Source organism: Barbus barbus (assembly GCF_936440315.1).
Source record: "Barbus barbus genome assembly, chromosome: 37".
Taxonomy (NCBI): domain Eukaryota; kingdom Metazoa; phylum Chordata; class Actinopteri; order Cypriniformes; family Cyprinidae; genus Barbus; species Barbus barbus.
This window is the reverse complement of record NC_136715.1, coordinates 18907902-18935670: the sequence shown is the minus strand read 5'-3', so window position 1 is coordinate 18935670 and position 27769 is coordinate 18907902. Positions and strand designations below refer to the sequence as shown.

The window sequence follows — 27769 nt, the reverse complement described above, 5'->3', positions numbered from 1 at the left end:
ATATTTTGTAGATATTTTTGTTTCTTGACTCTTGCTCACTCATTTATTTGATCAAAAATACAGTAAAATTGTGAAATATCATTACCATTTTAAATCAGTGTTTTCTATTGGAATACATTTTAAAATATAATTTATTCCTGTGATCAAAGCTGAATTTTCATCATCATTTCTCCAGTCTTCAGTGTCACATGATCCTTCAGATATCATTTTAATATACTGATTTGCTGCTCAAGAAGCATTCTTATTATTTTCATTATTAAAAACAATTTTTGCTGCTTATAAGTTCTATGGAAACAGTGACTTTTTTTCTGGAAGTCTTTGATTAATTTAAAGCTCAAATAGCATTTATTTGAAATAAATATTTTGTAACATTATAAATGTCCTTAGTGTCACACACTGCTGAATAAAATTAATCTCAATAAATAAATAATTACTGATTCCAAACCTAATATGATGAATGAAAAAATCCATAAAAAAAAATAATTATCATGATATTTAAAAAAATAATTAATGATATCATTATATTAAAAAGCTATCTGTTTATAGTTTTAAATGAGCTTTGGGGCATTCTGGTTGTAACCATTGATTTTGAAATTAATTTTCTTTCTTGTCTGTGAAAGGGGATCAACTATGGTTGCACTGAAAGAAAAAAGCATGAACCTCCAGCGAGCTGCTGCCACTGAAGGCCTGGAGAAATGCCCCAATGGCCGTCTCTGCTGAGCACCCCGTGCCGTGATGACCTCTTGAATCAGAGCCAAAGCACAGTGGCTGGCCAACACACTTTTCCCCTTGATTTCCCATCGATTCCTGTGGACACATGCTCATACTGTCCCTGCAGTTAAATAGTGCTGTTAGTGAAGTGGCTGTCAACAAGTAAGTGGTCACTCTAATAATGGTCTGTTGTGGACAGAATCAGTAGGGCAGGTTTTGTCTCTACAATATGCTGATTTGTCAGGGAATAAGAATGATGGATATATAACATGGCTGTGTTTGTCAGGTTTAGCACCTCCCTGTGGTTCTTAGACAATTTTAGGCTGATACATTTAGGATGCAGAATTTATTTTATTACAAAAATGTTTATTATGTACTACAATGTTACAAAACAAAATGCATGGTTCATATTTACAACAGGAAATAAAACAAGACATTATTCACTCTCTCGCAAACACTGTGGCTTAGAGAAAACCAGAACATGAAAATAAAGGTTGCTTTGTTGTATAGACCTATACGATGTTCACAATGAGAGATCTGTGCAGCTTGAACATTTCCCCAGTATTCAGGCGGTCAGTGTGGAGGGGATTCTTCTCCAGAGACCGCCACACAGACAGTTCTTGATCCAGCGCTGCTCCCACTGTCTCATGGCGTTGGTTTTATTTGGGGATCTCAGCATGGTGACACAGCCACACCTAAACAGACCACAGAGACAGGAGTTCATTGAGGAATGCTGCTAAATATAGAGTCTCAGGACAGCCGGCTGCATCATGTGTGAAGATGAAAGATTTGCAGGCTCAACCGACCCACAAAATAACGGAACACAATGGAGTCTGTTTAAAAGTCTTATTTGAAAAGTAATTTTATTTATTGCCCTTATTGCTGACAACCTGATTTTAAGCATATCAGTCATCAGAACAACTTATATCTATATGATCAGTGAAATTCTTTTATTCAGCAGTGATGCAATAATAAATGGATCAAAAGTGACAGTAAAGACATTTATGTCAAAAAGTCAATTTCAAATAAATGCTGTTCTTTTGAACTTTATATTCTTAAAAGAATCCTGAAAAAAACATATCACAGTTTCCACAAAACTAATAAGCAACACAACTGTTGATAATAATAATAATAATAAAAAAGCTTCTTGAGCAGCAAATAGCATATTAGAATGATTTCTGAAGGATCATATGACACTGAGGACTGGAGTAATGATGCTGAAAAGTCAGCTTTGCTATTGCAGGAATAAATGGCATTTAATAAATATACATTCACGTGTGTGTGTATATACACATTACATATATATCATATATATATGATATACATTAATCACATAATATTTTAAAGTACAAGAATTTCATATAATTGTAATCATTAAAATACAAATTTAGAACACACACATTTTAAAGGCATTATGAACTAATTTGTTGTCAAAATTTCATTGAAGGGAATTTCATTCCAAGCAATACCTGGTGCAGGCTTTGCTGTCCTCTGTTGGAGAGATGCCCAAATGTAAACATCGCAGGTGGTCCATCCTCTGAGATGCTGGACTTCTGAAACAACACCACCAAAGAGGAAATGCATTAACCACCGGCAACAATAAAACCTAAAATCAGACAATTTTATGTCAAATTAGTTAATGAGTCAACGTGTTTTTGCAGTGTTGAGCATTGTAGCCAATCACAATGTCTGAAAAGCACGTGAAACAAATGGTAGGGCCTTATGATGTGGAAAACGAAGGAATCACAGAACCCATTAAAATTAAATCTGCTGTATAACACGGAATGTCATGGAATTTGACAATTAAATTTGATCTTTTTAATGCAACATTTACTTACTTGAACACTATTTGAAAGCTATTATTTACTAATAATTTTTAATAGCATTAACAGTTAACTAATTTCATTTATTTAACATTTTTATTTTCAAAAAGTTAAATAAAAATTATACTAAAGAGTGCAAAGAACTGTAAAATTGTACTGGTATTGGTCCTGACTTGAAATTTTTGATACTGTGATAACACCAATTAAAAGATGTATATTTTGGGTGAACTAAGCCATAATGGCTCACCTGAACACCTCCACCTGTGCGTTGGGGTTGACTCCGGGCAGGGTGTACGGTTTGCCGAACTGAAGTCTTAGCGGGTGTTTGCTCTGGATCTTAGTGATAACACCGTCGTTGATGGGCAGCCAGTCCATGCTGGGTACCAGGAGCTGACTGGGCAGTAGACAGCACTCATCAATCAACGTCTCATCGGGGTCCTGCGGGTGACTCTCATCTCGAGCTGCCAATCAAAAGACAACAGAAAAACAAGAGTTCATTTTTTAGCCGATTTAACAGCTCAACTGACATGTTGGCTTAAAGCGTGACACAGGGTCTAACTCACAGCAGAGCCAGAGTTTGGTGAGCAGGCGGAAGAGCAGAAACATGCTGTCCTGGTTGTCAGATGTGGCCGTGTAGATGGGCAAACAGCCTGGTTTTAACAGGCCCCAAATACGAATCATCACCAGCATCTCTCTGAGCATGCCCAGAGACGCACCGTCCCGCAGGAACCCAAACCCTGGACGCACGATGGAGCCCTGCAAAGATATTCAGTCATAAAGCAGCATGTTAAACTCAAAATCGGCAGCACCATGACAGCTGATAAAGGTCATCCAGTTGAGCTCACCTGGTTAGGCAGGTTGGCCAGCAGATAAAGAACAAAGTCTCCCACCCACTGAATGAGCTGCTGGAGGGATTGGAGGGGTGGTCCGTCCAAAACAAACTCCTCGGTCTTCAGGTTGATCATCACCTTATCAATATCTGAACAGAAATTGTCACTGAGGTGCATTCACATTTACAAATTTTTGCAGGCAAAAAACTGTCCATTGTCAATAGCAGTGTTACAAGTTACTTAATCAGATTACTTTTTCAAGTAGCAAGTAAAGTAACACATTACTTTTAAATTTACAATTAAATATCTAGTTACTTTTTCAAACAATTACTCTATTTTCCCATTTATTGCCCGACACCTTTCTTGTCACTGTGTTGAGAGAAACTGGGTGTGAGGTCACTTCCTTCAGACTAAAGCTTATACCTTGCGTGGGATTGTGTAAAGCCCTATGAAGCTGCACTGAAACTGAAATTTAGACCTTCAACCCATTGTCTCCCATTGAAGTCTACTATATGGAGAAAAATCCTGGAATGTTTTCCTCAAAAATTTTCATTTTCTTTTCCACTGAAGAAAGAAAGACAAGAACATCTTGGATGATGTGGGAGCGAGTAAATTATCATTAAATTTTTATTCTGGAAGTGAACTAATATTTAAAAAAACAAATAAAGCAAGCCCAGCCTAGGTGATCAAAAGTAACGCAATGTAACGTAATGCATTACTCCCCATAAAAATTAACTAGGTAACCGAATTAGTTACTTTTTATGTATTAACGTAATAATGTAAGGCATTACTTTTAAAAGTAACTTTCCCCAGAACAGTATAGCAAAATACGAAGCACTGCTCAAAAGAGAAGTCACTCAAGTCACAGTTTTCTGTTGGTCAGCGAGGCAAATCCAGGAGACCAAGTTGAACATTGGCAAAATCTGCATCGGGAAAAATATTGCCCTTGCAAGAATGAATGAATTTGCCCATGAAATTTCACAGAGCAGTTGTGAAAATGACCTCACTTTCACAGTATCAAAACAACAACTAAAGGAATAGGATGGGCAAAATGTCACGATAGGCCTGTCACAATTATGAATTTTGTGTGGATGATTAATTGTCATACAATTACAATGCAAGTCTAATACATTACTTTTGATTTACTTCTTATGATTTACTTTCATGCTCTGAAAACAAAGAATAATATAAAAATTTTCTTTTGTGTCTTTACCCTTTTAAATTTCTCTTATGTGGATGGCAAAATATAACTGAAATATAAGCTGTACAATTATTGTGATTATCTTAAATAATTGCGATTAGATTACCGGTGTCAGTGTTTTTGGCACAGATCTCAGAGAGACGGTCTCCAGGACTCTTGTCGGGGGTGTTGAGCACATGAGGTCTCAGTAAAGACTTCAGCGTGGAGCTGATGGCGATGAGGAGCAGTTTAGCGTGGAAGTCACAGGCTCTTGCTGCGGTGGCAGTTGACAGTTTACACAGAGACGCCTTTACTGCCACTATACGGGTGGACAAAACCTTCATCGCAAGCCATGAAACAGAGGAAAAACCACAACAAAGTCAAAAAGAAACCGATTTGAAGTCAAAGTCTATGTAATAGTATACTGATCTACCTGCTGGAGCGCTTGGTTTTGTCTCATGTACTCCTCGTGAAGCTTCTCCAGAAGGTTATGCACCATGCTTGGCTGCGCGTGCAGCAGCACGTCCCACCAGTCGTATCCCGTCACCATGCAGTACTCCAGAAGGAACAGCAGGTGCCGCAGGAGTGTGTTCATGTCCAACATTTGGCCCATGGATGGAGTCACTCGGATCATGTGCAACTGAAATCAGAAGAGGTGAACTATAAGATCTGAGGGTGCTCCTGTCACCACAAGGTGTCAAGCTATCATACCTTGCCATGATTGTCCACTCCAACCAGAGCCAGAGATGTCCAGGAGAACTGAAGGGCTTTAAAGTGCAGCGTCGGGCCACCGGCTCTCTGACGTTTAATGGCAGGTTCTTCTCCGACACGCTGGGAGGAACCAGAGGAACCGTAGAACACTCCCATGGTGTGCAGGGAAAGGCGATGGAGAATCTGGATGCTGCCATCATGGAAGGCCAGGGCAAGACCTGAGGACAACAAAATGATTATCAACCAAAGCAGTCTTAAAGCTACGTTCATTGAAATAGGATGAAAGATATCAAGGCTGTACCGAGGCCTGGGAAAAACTTGGTATCTGAGGCGACTTTGAGATCAGTGTTCGAAATGGAGATGGGAAGTTTAGGCAGAGCGACAGCAGACACACGGTCCAGATCATTGGTCGCTGAGAGGATACGCCACTTCAGAATCATTGGCTGCTTTTCACCCACTGATGATGGCAAGAAAACAAACGACTTCAGCAACTTAAGTTGCAATCCAGGGAAATAATACAGCATAAAGAAGCTTAGTTAATATGTACATTTAGGTAATATATTGCTTAAAATAATTATTAGAAAAAGCATTAACTACAATAATATTTAAGTAGTGTAAAAAAAAAAAGTTTATATAGCATCTGTTGTATTGCCTTTACAAACACTGCATTATAGTAATTTTTACATTTTAAAATTAAAAAGTGTATAACACTGCAACATAACACTTTTCTGCATCTGGTTCAATGTAACTTACCCACAGGTGATCGATGTTGAAAGATATTATTAACAGGGAGACCCTCCTTCCGCAAGGACCAGCACTCTACAATGCTGCCCATCTGACTGGACGCACAGAGCAGCACCTTCACAAACACAAACAAATCATGCTCAGATCAAAGAACTGGAAAACAGCTCGTAGCATGGAAATTGTGGAATTAACATCCAATTTCTGACCGACACTAATAGCCCAAAATTATTCTATATCTATACTAGATTATGACATAATATTATATAAACTACAGTTCAAAGGTTTTGGGTCAGCAAGACTTTTTTAAAAAGAAATTAATACTTTTATTCAGCAAGGATGCATTCAATTGATTAAAAGTGACAGTGAAGACTGTTATAAAAAATTATATTTCAAATAAATGCTGTTCTTCTGAACTTCCTGTTCATCAAATAATCCTGAAAAAGAAAAAAAAAAATCTCGGTTTCCACAAAAACTACTGGTTTCCTACTGTGATGATAAAAATGTTTCTTGAGCAGAAAATCAGCATATCAGAATGATTTCTGAAGGATCATGTGACACTGAAAACTGGAGTAATGATGCTGAAAATTCAGCTTTTTGCATCACAGGAATAAATTACATTTTAAAATATATTACAATATAAATAGGTTATTTTTTATCAAATAAATGCAGCCTTTTCTTACTGGCCCCAAAGTTATGAACAATAATACAGTATATTTAATATTATACACAAATCTATACTATTTTGTCTAAAAATGACAATTTCTTTTCATTTTAAATATTTACATTTAAAAATGAATGCTACAAGTGATTTTATGGATCACAATATTATAATGTCTTTTTTTGAATGTTCATTATCTCACCTGTTCTGAGTTTTCTCGTGTGAGGAATTTAAGGTGAGTGACAGCGGGGTATTTGTCCCTCCGGACGGGGTCGGTGGTGCAGCGCATGAATAGCGAGGGCAAGAGCTCGGTGTCGATGCGGCACTTCTCATTCACCACGCTCACGCACACTTTATAGAACTGCACCGGAGAAGAGCTGCTGCCATCGGTGGCCGCCACCACTATATTCCCGCCGCCCGTGAAGGCGATGTCAGCCAGCGCCACACGGCCCCTCAGCCTGCACAGGCTCTCGCTGGCCGTCAGCAGAGTCCCGTTCGGCTTTAACAGTGACACGGTCACCAAACCGCTCACCGTCACTGCTAACCAGCCCTCCATGGGCTTGCCGCCAAACAACGTGAGAGAGGGAGAGAACTTTACCCGGGAAAACTTCTCTCCAAAGTTCGTAGAGCCAGACTGAGGCGAAACAAAGACATCAGGCAGTTAGTTAGTTATGTTTGTATGGTTATTTAGCAGGTGCTAAGGAGATTTCCTTGCCTTTTCAACATGCAGGGCGAGTTTAACTCCATTGTGTAACCATGAGAGGGCTACGATCGGGTCTCCGTCCAATGAGCTGCTCTGTGTGCACTCCCAGCTGTTCACCAGGTGCTCTGTCATTCCCCAACACTTGATCTGACCATCTCCATCAGCAGACAACAGCCTCGAACCTGGCGTACCGCAACACACACAATGATAACACTGAGCTCACTTCAGATCTGTTTGGGTCAATCTCAAAAAACAGTTCAAGAACATTTAACACCAAATCTAAAAGTAAAAAAAAGAAATGCATACAGAAAATAAAGTTTTTAGGATTTTTATGCATTATTCATACACTATTGCAGTTGTTATTCATATCTTGTATTAACTTTTATTTTTACATTTTTATTTTTATTTATTTTTTAGTAATTTTGTTAGGTGTTTTGTCTTTTGTTTTTTAGGTTTTTAATTCTCATTTCAGTTTTGGCTAATATTATATTATATTATTTTTGTGCAGATTTCAGTTAGTTGCCAAGGAAATATTTCTCCTTGTTTTTCCATTTAATATTTATATTTTATTTTACATTTCAGCCAAATTTCAGTAGCTTTAATTTTAGATAACAACACTAACCCTGATATGCAGTATTTTGATTCCACATTATAAGTTTTCTCTTACATTTTTCATCCCTCTAATGAAAACTAAGGAACTATTTCTATTAAAAATACATTAAAAAATAAATAATCTCCAAAACAACTTTACTTAAATTGTATATTATTTATACAATACAGTAGCATCTATTGTTCGGTCTCTAATTTATGCAATAAAGAGTGCATAAAATATGGAAAATTTAAATTAAAACTACTGAAATATGGCTAAAATAAAATGAATGCAATCTAAATCAAATAGTGCTGTCAAATGATTAATCGCGATTAATCGCATCCAAAATAAAAGTTTTTGTTTACATAATATGTGTGTGTACTGTGTATATTTATTATGTATATATAAATACAGACACATGCATGTACATATTTAAGAAAAATATGTTATGCTTATATATTTATCTGTAATTTAAATATATATATTTTTTTTTTTTTTCAAAATATATACTGTATTTGTGTGCATTTATATACACAGTACACACACACATATATTATATAAACAAAAACATTTATTTTGGAAACAATGTCGTAGGCATAATGTCTCTTTATGCAAAATACAATTCTCTATTCTCATTTTTGAAGTGAAATTTGACCTTGACACGTTCCAGAAGTTTCACCCATTTCATGTTTCATATATTAATCACAATGACTGACCTGACTGGTCCCATTCCAGGCAGGAAATGACCTCAGTGTGACCAGAGTTGATGGAGTTCACATCCCAGGGGTGATCAGTGTCAATGATGTGTATCATATGACTCAGATCTGCAGCAGAAAAGCCATCATTTCATAAATTAATTATCCCGTTATTACCACAGTATCCGATCATAGAAAACAGTGAAGCTCTACGTAGCCAATCTCTACTTCAGAACCAATTAAAAGAGTATGCTTTTCCTCATCATTCATTTATAACTCACCAACAGGTCTGGTAATATTGGTAATAAAGGCATTGTCCAGACCTTTGTCATCCTCCTCATTCTTCAGGTCAGTGGTGAAGGCGATGAGGTTTCTACAGGACCAGGCGCACACCAGAGGGATTGACGGGCAGTGGTTGCTCTTGGGTCTCTTCTCCCACTCGCAAACATACGCGATCTCCATCATATAATGAATTAAACTGAAGGTTATAAGCACTGGCACCTTTACTCGAGACCTTAAGTGTGAAGACGATCACTGTAACGTAAGTTACAAGTTAGCAAACGCTTAGCATGCCTGATGCTGGACAAGAACAAAGCAAAATGATTGAAATAACAGTTATATAACTACATGCGGCTGCTTTTAAAGTAGAAAAGAAAGCAATATGTTAAGGTACAATTGCCCTGGCATTTCGACATTTATTTTATTTTTAATAACATCAGCTGCACTATGAAGCGGCACATCACTGAGCGTCTCAGTACGTCGCTTCTATCCGCGTTTAGAGACTCGACTAAGGACTTGCCGCCCCCTATTGGACTGGAGGACGCGCATAACATGCATATATATATGACGATATATATATCGGCAACCTTGGTAAATATGATCAAAGAGGGCTGTGAAAATTAATGTGCACACGTCCTCTTCCAGGCAGTTTCGTAACATTTGTTGTTGATTGGAAATTCTTAATTATTGCTCTGATGGTGGAAATGGGGATTTTCACTGCTCTAGCTCTTTTCTTAAAGCCACTTCACTAATTTGTGAAGCTCAATTATCTTTTGCTACACATCAGAAATATATTCTTTGGTTTTTCTCATTGTGACGGATGATTAAGGGAATTTGGGCTTTGTTTTCCCTCCTATTTATATTTCTGTGAAACAGGAAGCCATGGCTGGATAATTTCATGTTCATAATCACCCTGGAGTGCTCAAAATTGTGAATATGAATGGGAATATAGTTCAGAGATATTTTACTCATAAGAATTTCTAGGGGTGCCAATAATTGTGTCCAACGTGAAATTGAGAAAAACATTTATTTCATAATGATATTTCCCCCCATTTTCAATTCTTATTATCCAATGAAAGGTTAGATTTTTGTGATTTTTTTTAAATAAAAGATCAAAAGGATTAACAATGTGGATTGATTTTCACAGCCTTCTTTGATCATATTTACCAAGGGTGCCGATATTTTTGGCCATGACTGTATATATATATATATATATATATATGTGTGTGTGTGTGTGTATTCTTCTTTTTTGTTAATATATTAATCACCTAATATATTACAGATATTCTTGAAGAATGTAAACGTAACAGACCTCTTAGTGCTGTGTATTACTTATAAATTGTAGTCTGTTACTCATTACAGATTGCATGATGAAAACTGTAGTTAGAAACGTAATCTAGGTTACTATTTTAGGTCATGTCCTGAATACTTTTTAGATTACTTTTTTTTTTTTTTTATCAAACTATGTTTCAAACGTACCATTAACGTACTATAATGATTATGGGAATAACAGTTATTAAAAAAAACTACATGCATATTTATTAACTTGCATGTGTATTTGTTTCATACATGGTCTAATTGCTTGAGAGATACTTTCCTCTTGCAAATTTATTTACATAGTATTTGTGAATATAGTCATATGATTTTTATAAAGGAAAATTTAAAAGAAGAATAAAAAGAAGAAGAGATAATCAAGAAGTTAAGAATAATTTACTGCTGTTGTGTGAATAATATGCAATCACGTAATCCATTAAAAGTAATCTGATTATGAGCATTTGAAAATATAATATACACTAATTACAAGTACTTCATTTTTGAGATCTGATTACATAATCCATATTACATGTAATCAGTCACTACCAGATCTGCTCTTAGTTTTGTCATAAAGATTGCAACCTATATTTCACCTAATTAATTACAATTGCCATCAGGGTGTTTCATAGCCTAACTGTACATCTGTAAAGCATATCTGTACATTTGTAAATCTATCTGTTGTGTATTTTCTATATTTTTATCACTGTATTTGATTGTACAATGTCTGTACTTTTTCTGCACTGGAAGCTCCTGTCTCCAAGACAAATAATAAATTATAATAAATATATTTTTCTTATTGTCAAAACGTGTTTAACTGGATATTGCCTTTTGTTAATTTCCATTTATTAGTTTTATATTTAAATTGAGTTTTTATTTATGATCTTTTTATTTGTGTCATTCCTTCGTACTTTTATGGGTCTTTATTTTTTTCATGTAAAATATGCATATTCTGACCTGCGTCCTGTGGTCAACCCACCACAACCGGGTGCTCTACAGGTTTAATGTTAGAAATGGTACTTCCACCGAGTGACGTGCCGTAGCTGCTGTACTGACAAGCCCTTCCACTCTTCAATAACGTGACGTCCTATTTAACAATAACGTATCTCCTCTCAAACTAGAGTAAACATTTGGTACTTATAAACAATGCGCTATTTTTAGTACTGAAATTAAATTAAATGTTATACATTAATGGGATTCAATAAAATATATATATTTTTTTACAAATTATGGGTGGAACCATTTGCGTGGTCAAAAATCACGTGACTCGATGTCATGTGACTAACCGTGGAAGCGTGATCAGAGTGGAAACGCTTCCCTCATTAAAAGCTTCTTTGCTGCTACTCCCAAGTCCGCTCCGCTCCAGAAAATGGTTGTATAAACAGATGGTCTTTAAGACAGGTTGCAGTCGCTGCCATCGGATGGTTCTGGCGGGATATCATCAAGTATCTGAGGCCTTATTTACTCGAACATTGTGAGCGTTATAGGAGGAGGTGTTTGTTTAAACGTAAACCGAACATACGGGTTCCTCAGGGGAGCTCGGCTAACTTGTTAGCGTACGACTGTTAGCAGACGTGCTGTGTGATAGTCCAGGTTTCTTTCTTTTTATGCACTCAGTTACAACATCTGAGCGATATTCAACTTCCAAGCCCGAGTGAATATTATGCATTTAGCTGGTGTTAGTGGCAATAAATGCGTTAGTTAGCATGTTTAACTAGTTTGGTTGGAGTGACAGTGGATGCAGGAGGCCCAAGTCACATCTGCCGGACACATTTAGTCTAAAACACATTTTAACAGCCTGAGATGCTGCTCTCGCTTCACGGTATATAAACTACACGATTAGCAGTTGTGTCAAAGGCTCTAAAGCTTTAGCTAGAAGTTTGCTAGCTCGCTAGGCTAGGTTATGACATGGTAGGAGTGGAAGAAGCATTGCCCACCAACATCCTTACAAAATTCAGCATCTGTCGGGGCGTTTTTTGTGGTGATATCTGAAGGTCAGTCCAGTTTTGGAGAAGCAGGATCATCATCGGCGTGTGCTGATGTTGTGTGACTGGCCTGCTCATCTGGATCTGCGCACATTGCTGTCTGCTTGACCTCACCTGGTCTTTCTCCTTATCAAGTTACTGAACAACGACCACCATGTCTGACAACCAAGGCAATGTGAACAACAACGTCCCACTGAACAACAACAATAACGGTGGGGCGAACCGGATCCGGAACCCCGCGATGAACCAGAACCCACTGATCAACGTGCGAGACAGACTCTTCCACGCCTTGTTCTTTAAGATGGCAGTCACATACGCCAGACTCTTCCCACCGTCCTTCAGACGAATATTCGAGTTCCTCGTCTTGTTAAAGGTGAACTTTGACATTTTTTATCTTGTATATCGTGTACATGTATATATAAACTGTAGTAATCCTTCCCAGAAGGCCTACACATGCTCAGTTTTGGATGCTTTTCTCCCTCATCTGTTAGCATGCAGAATGCCGTGCTCCCTAAACATCAGGATGGATGCTGGTGGTTATCAGCATCATATAAATGCCAACTAACCCATGGCTTTAGGTGTTACCTCCCAGCTATATCCTATTTGCAACATTTGCTTAAGTCAAAATAAGTAGTGTCCAGTTTCATTTCCAAATATGCCATATTACTGAACTAAAATGGGTTATTACTACTGATACATGTTGGTTTTGTATATAGCTAAAAATGTTTTGTCAATCAATTTAAAAAAAAAGGAACTAATTGGCTCAATTTTTTTTCTGAAATTAAACTTGATTAATCTCACCTAACATTAATGTTTTTAAAGTGGTGGTTGATTGCGATTTCACTTTTTTTAACTTTAGTGTGTAATGTTGCTGTTTGAGCATAAACAATATCTGCAAAGTTGTGGCGCTGAAAGTTCAGTGCAAACGGAGATATCGTCTTTTAAAATTCTGGCAGTTTAATGCCTACAAAAACGGCTCGTAGGGACTACAACGAGTTACTTCCTGGGTCCGTTACGTCACAAACCCAGATAAACCCCGCCCCTGGGAATATGTAACGAAGGGGGCGAGGCCATGCTGCGCTGCTTTAGAGAAGAGGAAGAGAAAACTAGAGGTGCATGTAAAAATCTATTCATATATGAATCGCGATTCTGTCTTCTAACGGATTCACACGTTTCAAAATCAATGTTCAAAAGCAGCAGTTCTTAATCCTATTCCTCGCATCCCCTGCTCTGCATCGGTCTCTCTCTCTCATTCAGATCACCAGCTCAAACAATGAACTTTTCCAACTATACACTTATTTTCACATAGTTATGAGAAGCGTTATACATGGGCGCATATGCGGTTGCCGTACTGTATTAAAGATTTAATCGGGATAAAACCGCGTATTAAAAACTAACAGAAGCAGTAGCATTTACAAATAACAGAGTATCTATATGAGACGATAACAAACAAACAAAAAACCATAATATTGAGAGCTGTGCTTGCACATGTCCTGCACGATGCGCTTCACCTAATATCTTCTGCGTCTCAATCGGGCTTAAATTGATGAGCAATATAGACACATGCCGCTGAGCTGAGGGACCTGACGGTTAGATGCGCACTAGAGGCAATTTAGCCAATCACAACACACTGGACAAGCTAACCAATCAGAGTCCATTGCGTATTTCTGAGGGAGCGCGTACATAAGAGAAGGGACAGAGAGGTGTAGAATGAAGGTAAATTATGTGAAAAAAATGCGTTTTTAAAAAACAAAGCATTAACGCATGTTAGACTGCACCCCATAAACACAATCAGGCCTAGAAGGTCAACCACCCCTTTAATATACTTTTATATTGCAATAATTTTACATGCAATATTCACATTAATGTAAAACATAAGACAGTTTATTTTTTTATATTTGTTTAGCATTTTTATGACTGAAAAACCAATACTGATGTCTCAAAAAACTGTTCAATAACCTGTCTGCACTCCTCACTCACAATGTTCATATTGTTTCCGCTGTTATTTTGCACATTTCTGATATTTTGCACATTCCCTTGCACATTTCACATTAAGGTCATTGGCCATATATAAACATATGCTACTTACATACCTCACTTATAATGCACCTTCTGTTTATACTTCCTTGCAACCTAAGTTGTATGTACAGTCATTTGCACTGAGCTAGTCATCTCATAACTTGCACTATATGTCATAAAACTTAATGTATATACACGTTTTTTATATTTATGTATATACTTTGTTATTTGCACCTCTGGTTAGATGCTAACTGCATTTCATTGGCTCTGTACTTGTACTCTGCACAGTGACAAAGTTGAATCTAATCTAATCTAATCTATGAAACTAACCATTGATTATAACCATTCAACATTACAGTATAAATGAGAGCTATCAATTTTAACATTTATTAGACTTTACAAAATAACAACTCTTAATTTAACATAAATCTTCACATAAACCCATTATAATAAATGTCTTATTTAGCTACCTGTGCCCTTCAGTTAGTAGGAAATATACAGAAATTGAAGTTATCAGACACTAAATTCTATATTAAATATAGATGAATCCTTAAAGCTATAAAAGTTATTGATATTATTATTATTTGTTTTGTTCTTTGATTAACAAACATCACAGCAGCTGGGTTATTAGGTTTTTTGGTTCTTATTTCTTTAAGAGCTGCCACTGCTGAACGTGACGCTGATCTGACACGCATCATGTTTTCGCGCAACCTTTTATAATATATAATTGCGCTTTAATATAAAAATAAACAGCACACCGGCAATTGAAGAGCACGTTACAAGCACATGTAAGGCTGCATTTTATTTAATCAAAACACAGTATATTGTGAAATACTATTGCATTTTAAAATAACTTTTCTCAGTTAATTTCTTAAAACAATTACTGGCCCAAACTTTTGAACAGTAGTGTAAATAAATATAAATATGAGGCAAGGCAAGTTTATTTATATAGCACATTTCATGCACAGTGATAATCAAAGTGCTTTACAGAAAGATTAAAAAAAAAATAGTAATTGCAAAGATTAAAATTATAATAAAATAAATATGTAATATAAATAGCATGTAAAATATTCACAAATAATTTTAGCTTCACAAAATATTTAATATCTATTGACAAGGCTGTCTTCAGACTTTGGAACTGACGAAAAACACAGCAAAAAGATTAGTTGGCCAAACGTTACGTTATCAGCCAGAGTGAGAAACAGGCAGATATAGGCAGTTATCTGCAGGAGCCTGTCTTTATTACTCCGTCATACTGCAACAGTTGCACACAGGAATGCTGCTATTTGATTGACATGCGAATCTGCTTCAGAACAAGGTTATTATAGTTTTAATTTTTAAATTCGCTTTATTTTAATATCGTTTTCAAATTTGCTTTAAAATCAGTTTAGTTTTTATTAGTTTCATGAATATTTGTGTTAGTTTTAGTTTAGTTTTTATTTTGTGAACACATTTTTTAGTTTTTATATAGTTTAGTTTCAGTTTTAATTAAAGTTTAGCAGAATTAACAGATCACCGAGCGCAGGTCAAAGAAAGACGTAGGCATAACCTTATAGTGAGGCAAACGTCTAGCGAGACAGAATTAATGCATTTTGAGATTGATTAAAGGGTAAAAGTATACAAATATACACCAATTAAGCAGTCAAGCCTTTTTACTAATCTACACAAGTTGCGCTTAATGTCATATCTAAAGATGTGTTTTGAGATTTAATATGAAAATAAATGAAGCCTAATTTGGTAATATTAGATGTCTTTTTTTCTTATTTACCCATAATCATGATTTTTTAACTGATGTGTCTTGTTCACTTTTCCGTGAACGCCACACATAATTCTGAAATTCAATAATAAGGGCAATCGCATTTAACAGTAAAGGCTCATATTTGAATGCTATTTTAATTTATGAAGAATTAAGCGTGCGTATGATGTGATTTAGACTGCATGCACATTTGTTCGAAAGCCAGAGTGATCGCAATATGCTAGGCAAAAGTTAGGCTATTGTTTACAGAGTTTTTTTTGTTAATTATCGTGTTGCGCTGCGCGTCTGTTTTTCTTCAAAGCACCAACTTAGAATTGGTTTACATGAGAAAATAAATAAGTTATTACCCGATGTAACAGATTTAAAGTGGGTGCGGTTCGGGTCGTGACTCGTGGTCTTTGTCAAACGCTTCTGGTCTGGTACAGAATTAAATTAGTGCTGCTGTCGGATAACGGGTCGGGTGTTCTGTAAGTACTGCTGGTGCACGTTTACCAAGCAGGACTCTGCTTTAAACTGCTTTGCATCGCTCCTTCAGATTTACCCCATGTGCGTGATGCGCCATTTACAGGTATATACCTAAACCGCCACACAGCTCAAATATTTTTCTGCCAAGGGGTGAGAGATCACGAAAACGATTATTTATTTTTGAAAATTTTTATTTCAGTTAGTTTTTCAATAACTGTTCGTTTCGTTTAAGTTTTTTAAATATTTTGACATTTTTATTTTATTTCAGTTTACGAAATAGTTTTTTCAAATTGTCGTTTTCGTCTTAGTTTTAGTCTTCGTTTACGAAAATAACCTTGCTTCAGAATTACCTGTTAAAGGAACACTCCACTTTTTTTGGGAAATAGGCTCATTTTACAACTCCCCAAGAGTTAAAAAGTTGAGTTTTACCGTTTTTGAATCCATTCAGCCATTCTGTGAGTGCAGCAGGCGCAGTGATTTTACACAGCGCCTGAAAGTAGTCCCCAGCTAGGTAACTAGTTATGATATAGCTGGGATCTACTTTCAGGAGCTGCGTAATATCACTGTGCCTGCTGCACTCATGGTACGGCAGCAAATTTCCTTGATTATTACGCCAGAATGAGAGTATAGTTTAGGGATGTAACGGTATGAAAATTTCTCATCATGATTATAGTGACCAAAATTATCACGGTTATCAGTATTATCACGGTATTGTTAAAATGTGCTGGAGATGCTCAAAAAGTACATAAATAACTTCAAGTTTTATACTTAAATCAACAAACAGCAAATAAAATAACTTTTTGTTTGCATAATCACTAAAACAATAACATTACCAATGAGGTCTGGATTTTAAATGACAACTTGACTGACACCCATTTAATAGCATGTTCAAATAAATAATGTAAATGTTCAAATAAAGCTTTGAAAAAGTTTCATATAAAGGTAAACCTCACATTTCAGCCTTTAAAGAAAAGTTAAGTCAAAATGATAATTGATTAATAAGGGGAAGGGGAGGGGGAAGTGGTGTGTGGCCAAGTATGGTGACCCATACTCTGAATTTGTGCTCTGCATTTAACCCATCCAAGTGAACCTACACCTGGAGCAGTGGGCAGCCAATGCTGCGGCATCCGGGGAGCAGTTGGGGGTTCGGTACCTTGCTCAAGGGCACCTCAGTCGTGGTATTGAAGGTGGAGAGAGTGTTGGTTATTCACTCCCCCCACCTACAATCCCTGCCGGACCGGAGAGTCCAACTCTCTATCCACTTATCTGCTCCATAAATAATTCTATATTGCTTATCTGAATTGTTTAGATGTGTAGAATCCACATAAGCTTGTTTTTCATCAACCGGTTAAAATTTACAGCAGGTCATGCAAATTTGGTCAGTTTTTTGGCCAGACAGAAACTGCACACAGGCTGAATGTAAATGAGTGTCTGTAAATCCACTCTCTGACAGCAGGTGGCGGTTTATATGGAAAAGCTGAATTACAGCTGATTCCCGCGAACAAAGCAGTATTGTGTTTAAGAACACTTCCTTTAGGTATTACATGGAGCTAAGATGAAAACAAAATGCCATCGAATCGTTTCTGAAGACAGTTAGATCCTTCAGAGGTACATTCATATAATTAATTCATTGATATATTCATGTGTAGAATTCCCTCAGCACTCTTTTAAAACCTCCCAGCATTTCCGCCCTGTTTTCACTCGGAATGAAACTCTGCTGCCGTGCGCTCGTGACACTGTTACACTCTGCTTTATGATGGACAGTATTTATTATCGTGAGTTGTTCAGATCGCGGTAATCAAATACGGTTTTAATGATAATTAAAATATGAAACGGTAATACTAACCGTGGGGAATTTTATCATGATTTATCGTCAAACCGGTAATCGTTACATCCCTAGTATAGTTCCTAGCCATATCAGCTTAGAAAATCGTCGGTCTTAGTGCACAATGTAACTACAGAAGAGTCAAGTTTTAAATAGGAAAATTATCGAAACTCTTTAGTCATTTTTCAGCGAGATGCTAATGGTCTAATCCGATTCAATGGTCTATGCTAAGCTAAGCTGAGACACGGAGATCGGCTGAATGGATTCAAAAACTGTAAAACTCAACTGTTTAACTCTTGGAGTTGTAAAATGAGCCTATTTCCAAAAACGTGGAGTGTTCCTTTAAGTTAGTGAGGCACCAATCTTAGCATCTCTCGGCTAACCACAAAAATATTGCTGCAGTTTATTATCTTACTAAATTATAAAGCTGTGAAACAATTACATAAGTTTTGGGATTTATTTATTTATTTGGCTTAGTTGAAAATGTAACCTTGTCCAACCAGTGGTGTTTTTCATTTTAATTTTTATACATTTTTATTTCAGCTTTAGTTTAATTTATTTTAGTACATCAAAATAAACGAAATGAAAATGAGAAATGTTTGCCTTGCAACTAACTGCAATATTTTTATATATAGGTTTTGTTTTATTTAAGGTACCTTTTTTATTTTGTTTAATGTTTTAGTTAACTATAATAACCCTGTATCCAAAAAAAGTGTTTATACGTGTATTTTATTTTGCAAAAAAATCCATTATTTGATGAAAATGTAAACACATTTGTGGCATATTAAAAATCATATCCAAAATATGTGTATATATGTCTGCAATATATACTAAAAATTAACATTAGTTATTATATATATATATATATATATTTTTTAAACAGATTAACTGAATTTTGTCCTACACATTTAGCAAATAAAAAAAAATCATTTTTGCGTGAGAAGTCTTTAATGATTCAGATGGTATCAGTTTCAGAATTTTGACTTGTGAGTATAAAAGGAGGGATTTTCATGCCATTATTGTTATGGGAGTGCATTGTTTAATGCCTAAGTGTTGCCTATTCTTTAGTTTTTGTACACCTTTTTTATTCACTTTAATTTGATGTCATTTGATTGGCAGGCATTGTTTATGCTCTTCATCCTGGCTTACATCCACATTGCCTTCTCACGCTCTCCAATCAACTGCCTGGAGCATGTGCGGGAGAAATGGCCCCGCGACGGCATCCTGCGTGTGGAGATCCAGCGCAACTCCAGCCGTGCACCCATCTTTCTGCAGTTCTCTGAGACTGAGGGAATCCAGGGCCTCGTGAAAGAACCAGAGGACGGAAGTGAAACCAGAGAGCCAATGGTGCCCTCAGACACTGAAGAGGAGGAAGAGATGACCATGGAGATGTTTGACAACAGCACAGTACGGGTGAGTTTATTATACAGTAGGGCTGCACTATAAATCGCATGTGATGATCATGCGCATCTCGTCACTAAAGCCGGTTCTGTGATTTGTAGTAAATATCCATCACTTGCTTTCAGATGGAATGGCATTTGATACACAGATCCGTAGTTCACTGACAAGCTACGCAATATCACGTTCATAATCGAAGGGGGTTCATCTGCGATTATGAATTGCGTAGCTTGTCAGCGATCTACGGATCTGTGTATTAAATGCCGTTCCATCTGAAAGCACGTGATGGAGATTTACTACTAATCACAGAACCGGCTTTACTGACAAGCTGCGCGTGACAATTGCAAGCGATTTATCGTGCAGCCTTATTACACAGCAACAGGAAATAAGGATAGGGAGCCACCCATACTTAATTAAAAAATTGCTAATTGTTATTTAATTACTTGGTCTCCTGTTGTCCCAAACACACATGCTGTTAACATGTCAAATCAATATTAATTTCTTACATTTGTTATTGTTAATAATATTTCCCATTTTCTATTATTATTATTATTTTCACCATCTAAAATTATATATTATTATATATGATCAGTAAATAATGATATAATATTGATTCATTGTGAATTATTCCACTAAAGTGATCGTTCTGACAGACTGTGCCCTTTGTCTCTCTCTCACATGCAGTTTGAGCTCGACATCGAGCCACGGCTGAATCCGTCGATGAGTGGTGGTGTTCCTGGCTCCAGCCTGAATGAATCCCAGGATCTGTCCTTCAGCCAGGCCCCCTCTAAAGGTATGCAGCCGCTGAGGGAGACTGTCTCCGAGATTGAGATGCTAACTCGAGCAGGTAAACATCTCAAATACGCCCCACTCCGTAGCCATCTGGTTCTCTCCTCCTCTTCCTCCTGTGTGAATTCATTCCCTCTCCTCCCTCCATCCAGTGCCACCGTTCTTACTTCCCCTGCTCAGATTTCCTTTCTGTTCCCACATTCTTTTATTACCTTACCCTTACCAGAGGCCACGTGTGCTACGTCACATGACTTCAGAAACGATCACAATGGCCTGTTGTAAGATAAGATGTCTGAGAGTCCCATATACTGTAATTTGTTAGGTTAGATACAAATTCACCTTTTCCAAATCTCACATCTGGATGCAAATAAGTTATTTATAATGTGTAGGATGAGCAGGGTGTAATTTGCGGGACGTTTTTGGGGTGGCAGTCCCCCAAATTAAAGCTTGAAACCCAGAAGAAAGGATCTTTTAAAAGGACATATAATCAACACTTTATTTTGCATATTAAATCAATGACAATATAGAGATGTTTTTTTTTTATTAATACAGAAAAAGTAGTACCGTTGTTGTGAAATAACAGCTTTATAGAATTTCTAAATTCAATGAAAAGTTGTCAACATTTATCTGTGTTTGTGTTTGTGTGTAGTGTGGCCCCAAGAAGAGTATATTGTTGAATATTCTTTGGAATATGGTTTCCTACGGCTGTCCCAGGCCACACGGCAGCGACTCAACATCCCTGTTATGGTGGTGACCCTGGGTGAGTACATCACACTCTCTTGGATATCAACAGAAAATCTGGCAAAACACACAAAAGAGTAGAATGTTCTATTATTGCACTGTTATATTGTAACATTCTTGGAAATAATTACCCCAAAATTAAAACTGTCAGTGTTTACCGATCTTCATGCTATTTCAATCACCTATAATTTATATAACCTATGCCTTTGTATAATAAACAGACTAAAATTTAAGTTGTATGGTCCTTTTTTAATGCACTTGGTCCTCATTCGCTAATAGGATTTAAAAGAGTTACAGCTGGTCACCTTTTGTGTTGCATGGAGGAAAGTGTGTTGAATCATGAATCGTGATCACGGTTTCTGCTTCTCTCAATTTATTAAGCATAATAATTTGCCATAATAATTGGCCTCAAAAATTGCCCAAAAATATTATTTTAGTAAGTTAAATTTGTGAAGCACTTTGGTCAGTCTCGTGGCTGTTTTAAATGTGCTATATAAATAATTGTAAAAAATTGTTGGTATAATGTTTGATAGAATGTAAAAAAAAAATTCCGTGTGAAGTAAATATTTTTAAATTGTTGTTTTGTAATTGATTTTTTTTATTTATTTGAAAAGCAGGACACAACTGTAAATGTTTTTGCACATTTTGGCTATTTAATTTATGCAATGGTGAAAAAATGGCAAAATAGGCCTACATGGGGAAAAAAATGTGAAAAACCGAGTTCGGTATTTGGCCTTCAGCCTAGTGTTTCATTTTGTTCGGCTTCAGCCAAGAATTTTCATTTCGGTGCATCCCTATCCACAAACATTCATGTTTTGGGGTTGCCAGATATAAAACATTTAAATCCCCAATAAGAGTTTTTCTCTTAAATGGATATGTAAGTTTGGAGTTTAGTGATCTCTATTGATATATTGTGCTCAAATTGAAGTGTAATACAGCCAGCCTGTTTTCTTTCACGGTCTTTTGCTGTGACTAAATCTGGGAGCAAACCAGGCGAGTTGACATTTTCTTGATTTGTGCTTGTGTGAAAGTGCTGTATTTCTCATAAAATGCAAAAATAATAATAAATGAATTGACAATTACTTTGAAGGTCTAAGAAGGTCATAAAGATTTTGAATGACATGAGAGTGCGTTAACAAATATTTTTTGGTGAGCTCTTCCTACAAGGCCATTAGACATCATAGCTTTTTTTTTTTTAAAAGGGAAAGCATACAGTTGTACTTAATCTCTCTCCATCTGTCTGCAGACCCCATGAAGGATCAGTGCTTTGGAGATGGTTTCAGTCGCTTCCTCTTGGATGAATGCCTGGGTTATGATGATATCCTGATGTCCAGTGTGAAGGCTTTAGCAGAGAACGAGGAAAACAAAGGTAAATTTGATGTCCGCACTTAAGAACTCTGATTCCTTGGTGATGCCGTAACTATGAAGAGTTTTTATTTAATTTTTTTATTTTTTTTAGGGTTTCTGAGGAACGTGGTTTCTGGAGAACACTACCGTTTTGTCAGTATGTGGATGGCTCGTACCTCCTACCTAGCAGCCTTTGTAATCATGGTTATCTTTGTAAGTACTTTCTTTACCGTAGCAGCCCTTACAGAGCAGTTGCTTGTTAGTGATTGGATTATATGTGATGTCATCACATTAGTTCAGTTTGAGCATTTAGGCTATTAGTTTACCCAGAAATGTAAATTGATAATTTAGTCATTCTCATGATTTATAAATGGGACATATGGTAAAAATTTTACGGCGTTCTAATTACAAGGAATGGTGTCTAGAGCTTTCAAGCTTGGAAAAAATTATTTAAAATCAGCTGAAATTATTCTAAATGTGGCCTATGCACTGTCATATGATAGATTTTGGTAAGACACATACTGAAATGAAAGTCATCATTTACTAATAATCTTCCCCTCCAGTGAGGTATTAACAGCTGTGACCAAAGGTCAAGGTGTTAAATTTGAAAAAATGCTCTGATTTTGTAAACCTCATTCAGATTGCTTTGGCGAGCTGGATGAACTGATTCACTGAAAAGATCTGACTTAAAAGAATGATCCATTTACAAACATGCAGTGAATAATGATTTCAACTTCGGTCTGTTTTTTGTAACTTGGTTATTCATTTACATCATTGAGAAGTGACCAGAATATTCTTCAGGAATTGAGCTTTTGGGTTTCATTAAAGAAAGAAACTCATACAAGTGAGGAAATGTTAAGAGAACTATAATATTTGAACTATTCCTTGCTGAATCAAATGGAATCACTTTTTCTTTTCTTTCTCAGACTCTGTCCGTGTCCATGCTGCTACGGTACTCGCACCACCAGATTTTTGTTTTTATAGGTACGTTCCCATCAGCCTCTTTGGTCTTCATCAGTGAAAAACCATTTATTATCAAGTCTGTAATGCAGTCTAAAGCTATTATTTTTAACAAGACTATATCTCTGCTGTTTGGTTTTTCTCAGTGGACCTTCTCCAGATGTTGGAGATGAATATGACCATTGCCTTCCCTGCCGCCCCTCTCCTCACTGTCATCCTGGCTCTTGTGGGTAGGTACAGGTCACTGCTGGGGTTTGGAGAGATGTTCTCATATTCATGTGCGTCTCCTATCCACTCCATGCCTGATCTTTTATTTTGTTGACTGCAAATACCCTCTTTTTTATCCTGTCTGCAGGTATGGAGGCCATCATGTCTGAGTTTTTCAATGACACAACCACTGCCTTCTACATCATCCTCATTGTTTGGTTAGCAGACCAATATGATGCCATCTGCTGCCACACCAATACGAGCAAACGGCACTGGCTCAGGTATGTCTTCAGATAACAGGTACATGCCAATGGCTCTGATGTTTTACCAGACTCCTCTACTGCTGTTTTACATTAGTATTTACATTTGCGCATTTATTATTTTTAAAAATCATTTTCCAGTAGTCATCATTCAGCTTAGGAACACTTTATCACTTTCTACTGAAATACATTTTTAGTTCCCAGGAGTGATATTTGTGTGGCGTACTGAAATGCATTATATTGAATCACTCAATGGCTGCGTTTGCATGCAACCAAATAATCTGAATCGGATCGACGGCTAAATCAGACTGAAAGCCTTCATGTAAACACCTTAATCGATCCGATTGAGCTCAATCTGAATAAAATTTCAATCGGATTGAAAGAGGTGGTTTATTCCTTTTCTAATACGATCGAGAGTGCATGTAAAAACTTCAGATTGAAAACTGAAAGGACTGCGCATTTGCATTGGCGTAGAAATAGTGTAATGACGTATGATGTGTGGAACGAGCTGTTCTTCCCGTTGAATAAAGTGTTGTATAAATTATTGTCCTGTATTTATAAAACTTTCCTTTTGAAAAAGTGGCTTTCGTTGTCCTGCTTCCTTAAAGTGGAGCAGGACAACGTCCCACCAGTCCTTGTTTTGGATTCCCATCCTCAGACGACTGTTTTGGGCACAAAGATGGGCATTTTTACTGCGTGATAAATATAAGCGCAGCATGGCACAGCGGGTTATGTAATATTTGTCCAGAAATAAATATTAATTCTTCTGTTTCAAACAAATAGAGTGTAGGAGAATGGTTATTGTACAAACTCTCTATATTTGTGTAGTGTGTGCATGTCAAAAAATCAATGCTGATTTAAAGCTTGTGACATAAACACACACATCAACCCAATCACTTTATTTAGCGTTCATGTAAACACTACATTCAGATTCATCAATCGGAATGAATTCAGAGTGCAGGTAAACACAGCCAAAGTGAGCTCCTTATGTAGGGAATGGACAGAAAGGCAGCTCACTAAATGCATCTAAAAGATCTCTTGTGCTGTTTTTCAGATTCTTCTATCTGTATCACTTTGCCTTCTATGCATATCATTACCGGTTTAACGGCCAGTACAGCAGCCTTGCTCTGGTCACTTCCTGGCTCTTCATTCAGGTATCTTATTTCAGCCCTTTTTCAGTGTAGCCAGTTGAATAGAATTGTCTGTAGCTCATAAGCTTTTTCGTTTTTGTCTTGCGCAGCACTCAATGATCTATTTTTTCCACCACTATGAGCTTCCGGCCATCCTGCAGCAGATCCGGATCCAGGAGATGCTGCTTCAAAATCAGCAGGTGGGTCAAGGAAACCAGACTGCACTGCAGGACAATCTCAACAACAACACTAGCAGTGCTGCGCCCGCCGGCCAGGCTAACGCAGCTGCTAATGCGAACACTAACGGCCAGGACCGGCGAGCCTCTCAGGACCAACCTCAACTGGAAACTCACAACGGCTTGGTGGTAAATACTGGGGTGCCCGGCGAACCATCGAACTCCGACCTCGACTGGATGGCCGAGATCGCCATTGGCCCGGACGTCCTGTCAGGCGACTCTCTTTTGGAGCTGGGAAGGATCCAGGAACCGGCGTCGTTGGGTGCAGGGTTAACAGAGCTGCGTGCTTCGAGCACTGCAGGAGAGAACCAAGTCGGAAACATTAGCGCAGCCAGTGCTCCTGCAGCACGGGGTTGCGCTCAGGGTCTGGGTCCCCCTGGTGGTGGAGGAGGGCAAATGGAATCCGAAACGTCCTCCCCAATGACCTCACACACAGACTGCAGAGTTGCAGAAACGCTTAAAGGCGCCACGGACTGGGATGACAAGACGGAGAACAAAAGCGAGAGCTCTGACTCCCACTCTGCACCGGCTTGAGTCTCGCACCTCCATTCTGAATGAATGAATCCACGCTCTACAGTCAACACCCCTCTCTAAATTATTCCAGAAGGCATCAAGAGGAGAAGCCGTGATGGAGCTTTATGTAATTACATCCTGGAAACCTCCAATGTGAACATGAGGAGGGCCGAAGCAGACTTCCGCCGTCTAGTCATGTTCTCAAGAGTAAATTCGTATTGAATTGTCCAAATGATGCTATGAGGGTGTGATCATTTGAAGTCTTTATATGTGATTTTCTTTATTTAATTGATTGAAACTTTTAATGCAGGGAGTATTCAGTTTAAAACGTGATGTATCGCTCAATAATGGTACTTTTCGTTTCTCCTGATTAAGGAGGTGCAGGTATCAGTGGGCCACAAGGCGGCAGTCTTGCTTCAAAGTCGTACTTTGCGCATCTCGTGCAAGGATTGTTTCTGCTTTCTTTCCATTCCTCCAATGATATAAAATTAATGCTGCCTACTTGAAGCAGTGAAAAATAATTGTTTTGGCCTCTCCTACCTTGTTCACTACAGCAAGTTGCCAAACATGTTCCTCACGCGACTTCAAATCTTGCTTGCGACCTGCCGTTGCATTCAGATATGATGTTGGCCTAGGTATGGAGCAGCTTGACTCCTGAATCCAATGCTATTGGTGGTCAGAGTGCTTATTGGTCAAAAGAAGTGGACATCAAAGCAACATTACACTTAGAATAAGTCCTCCTTCCACATGATCCTCATTGAAAGCTCTGTTTAAATCATGGGGTCATTTCTGTGCTTTGTAATCCTCATCAAGAGACATTTGTTTTTGCGGTTAGTTTAGACAGACATTGTCTTTTGCACAGACTCATCAGTGAGTCGTCGGTTTAAGGTCAAGTCTGGCTTTGAGAGAGTTGGTTTATAGATTAATGCCTTATGCTTCTAAAACCGAACATTAACCTTGTATTTCCGTCTTTGGCCAAGTACATTGGAGTCGATAGCCTTACCAGAGGCTTCAAAGCCAGTAGAGAAAAGAGCAACTGAAGCAGGAATGAACATGCTTTAGCAGAAACAATTTTGAAACAGCCGTAAGCAGTGAAGGTCAAGCTGTGCTCATTTTGCAGCCCATCAGCTGAAGTCACTGATCCAGACGTCCGCTGTCTTTTCATATTCTGCTTGTGTTGAGGTTTCTCCATATGTTTGACTTGGGAAGATCAGTGGCTGTCTAATGAGCTTTGTGACCATGTGTAAAAACTTCACTAAACGCACCGCAAACTAAGAGAACAAAGGAAACTTGTCTGTTGTGACACATGACTGTGGATGGGGATGGTCATTTATAGGCTATGCAACAATATGGCAAGAAAAAAAGCCAGGCTCTGGATTTTTGTTTTTTGGGGGTTTTTTTCATCAAATTGTGCAATATTTTGTAAGGCTCAGATCCATAAAGGATAATAGGTCTGAAAGAGTGATTTTATGGTTTTATGATCAGTTCCTCGATATTATTTTTTTTTCAGTGCCTATTTGCCATTGTCAGAGGAAACAGATGATTGTAGAGTTTAGATGCATTGTGTAGGATGTCTAGACAGAAACTGAAAAAATAATTCTCAGTTCTGTGATTCTGTCATTCAAATGTATTTAACTGTAATGTTTAAAAACTGCTTAAAGAGATGAAATTAATTTCCACTTAGAACTTTTTGTGTGTGGTCATTTCATCTTTCAGTGGCATTTCACACAAAGTTGTAACTGTTTCAAAGTAGGCTTAGAGTTGACAAACTTTCTGTCAACTTGAGGTTTGAGACTGAGTATATAATGAACTCTGGAGCATGTGCATTAATGTGACGTCTGCCCATCACACGAAACATGGAAATCATGAAAATTGAGAAGGCAGGAAAATAAAACTATGACTTT

The 27769-nt window shown here is 37.4% G+C and overlaps 2 protein-coding genes across 5 annotated transcripts; one reads left to right on the top strand and one right to left on the bottom strand.

The window, feature by feature from the left end:
- Positions 1-1040: 1040 nt before the first annotated feature.
- LOC306857190 (mediator of RNA polymerase II transcription subunit 16-like) lies at positions 1041-12486 on the bottom strand. 3 transcript variants are annotated; one of them, XM_079396983.1, is made up of 15 exons: positions 12184-12486; positions 8926-9178; positions 8666-8773; positions 7373-7542; positions 6860-7291; positions 6009-6114; positions 5557-5712; positions 5256-5473; positions 4978-5184; positions 4672-4882; positions 3380-3513; positions 3098-3290; positions 2782-2995; positions 2181-2264; positions 1041-1406 (listed from the first exon to the last, which is right to left on the bottom strand). In XM_079396983.1, exons 2-15 carry the CDS (start codon positions 9107-9109, stop codon positions 1277-1279), a joined length of 2547 nt encoding a protein of 848 aa, XP_079253109.1. In that variant the 5' UTR covers positions 9110-9178; positions 12184-12486; the 3' UTR covers positions 1041-1276. The 3 variants fall into 3 exon arrangements, with proteins under 3 accessions (XP_079253109.1, XP_079253110.1, XP_079253108.1); XM_079396984.1 differs by lacking the exon at positions 12184-12486 and having other exon boundaries at positions 8968-9459; XM_079396982.1 differs by lacking the exon at positions 12184-12486 and having other exon boundaries at positions 8926-9425.
- On the top strand, positions 11550-27769 carry LOC306857194 (membralin-like). 2 transcript variants are annotated; one of them, XM_079396992.1, is made up of 11 exons: positions 11550-12592; positions 19404-19697; positions 20367-20529; positions 21121-21231; positions 22459-22581; positions 22672-22772; positions 23486-23543; positions 23666-23749; positions 23875-24007; positions 25041-25140; positions 25227-27769. In XM_079396992.1, exons 1-11 carry the CDS (start codon positions 12374-12376, stop codon positions 25884-25886), a joined length of 2046 nt encoding a protein of 681 aa, XP_079253118.1. In that variant the 5' UTR covers positions 11550-12373; the 3' UTR covers positions 25887-27769. The 2 variants fall into 2 exon arrangements, with proteins under 2 accessions (XP_079253118.1, XP_079253119.1); XM_079396993.1 differs by having other exon boundaries at positions 11599-12592; positions 20367-20475.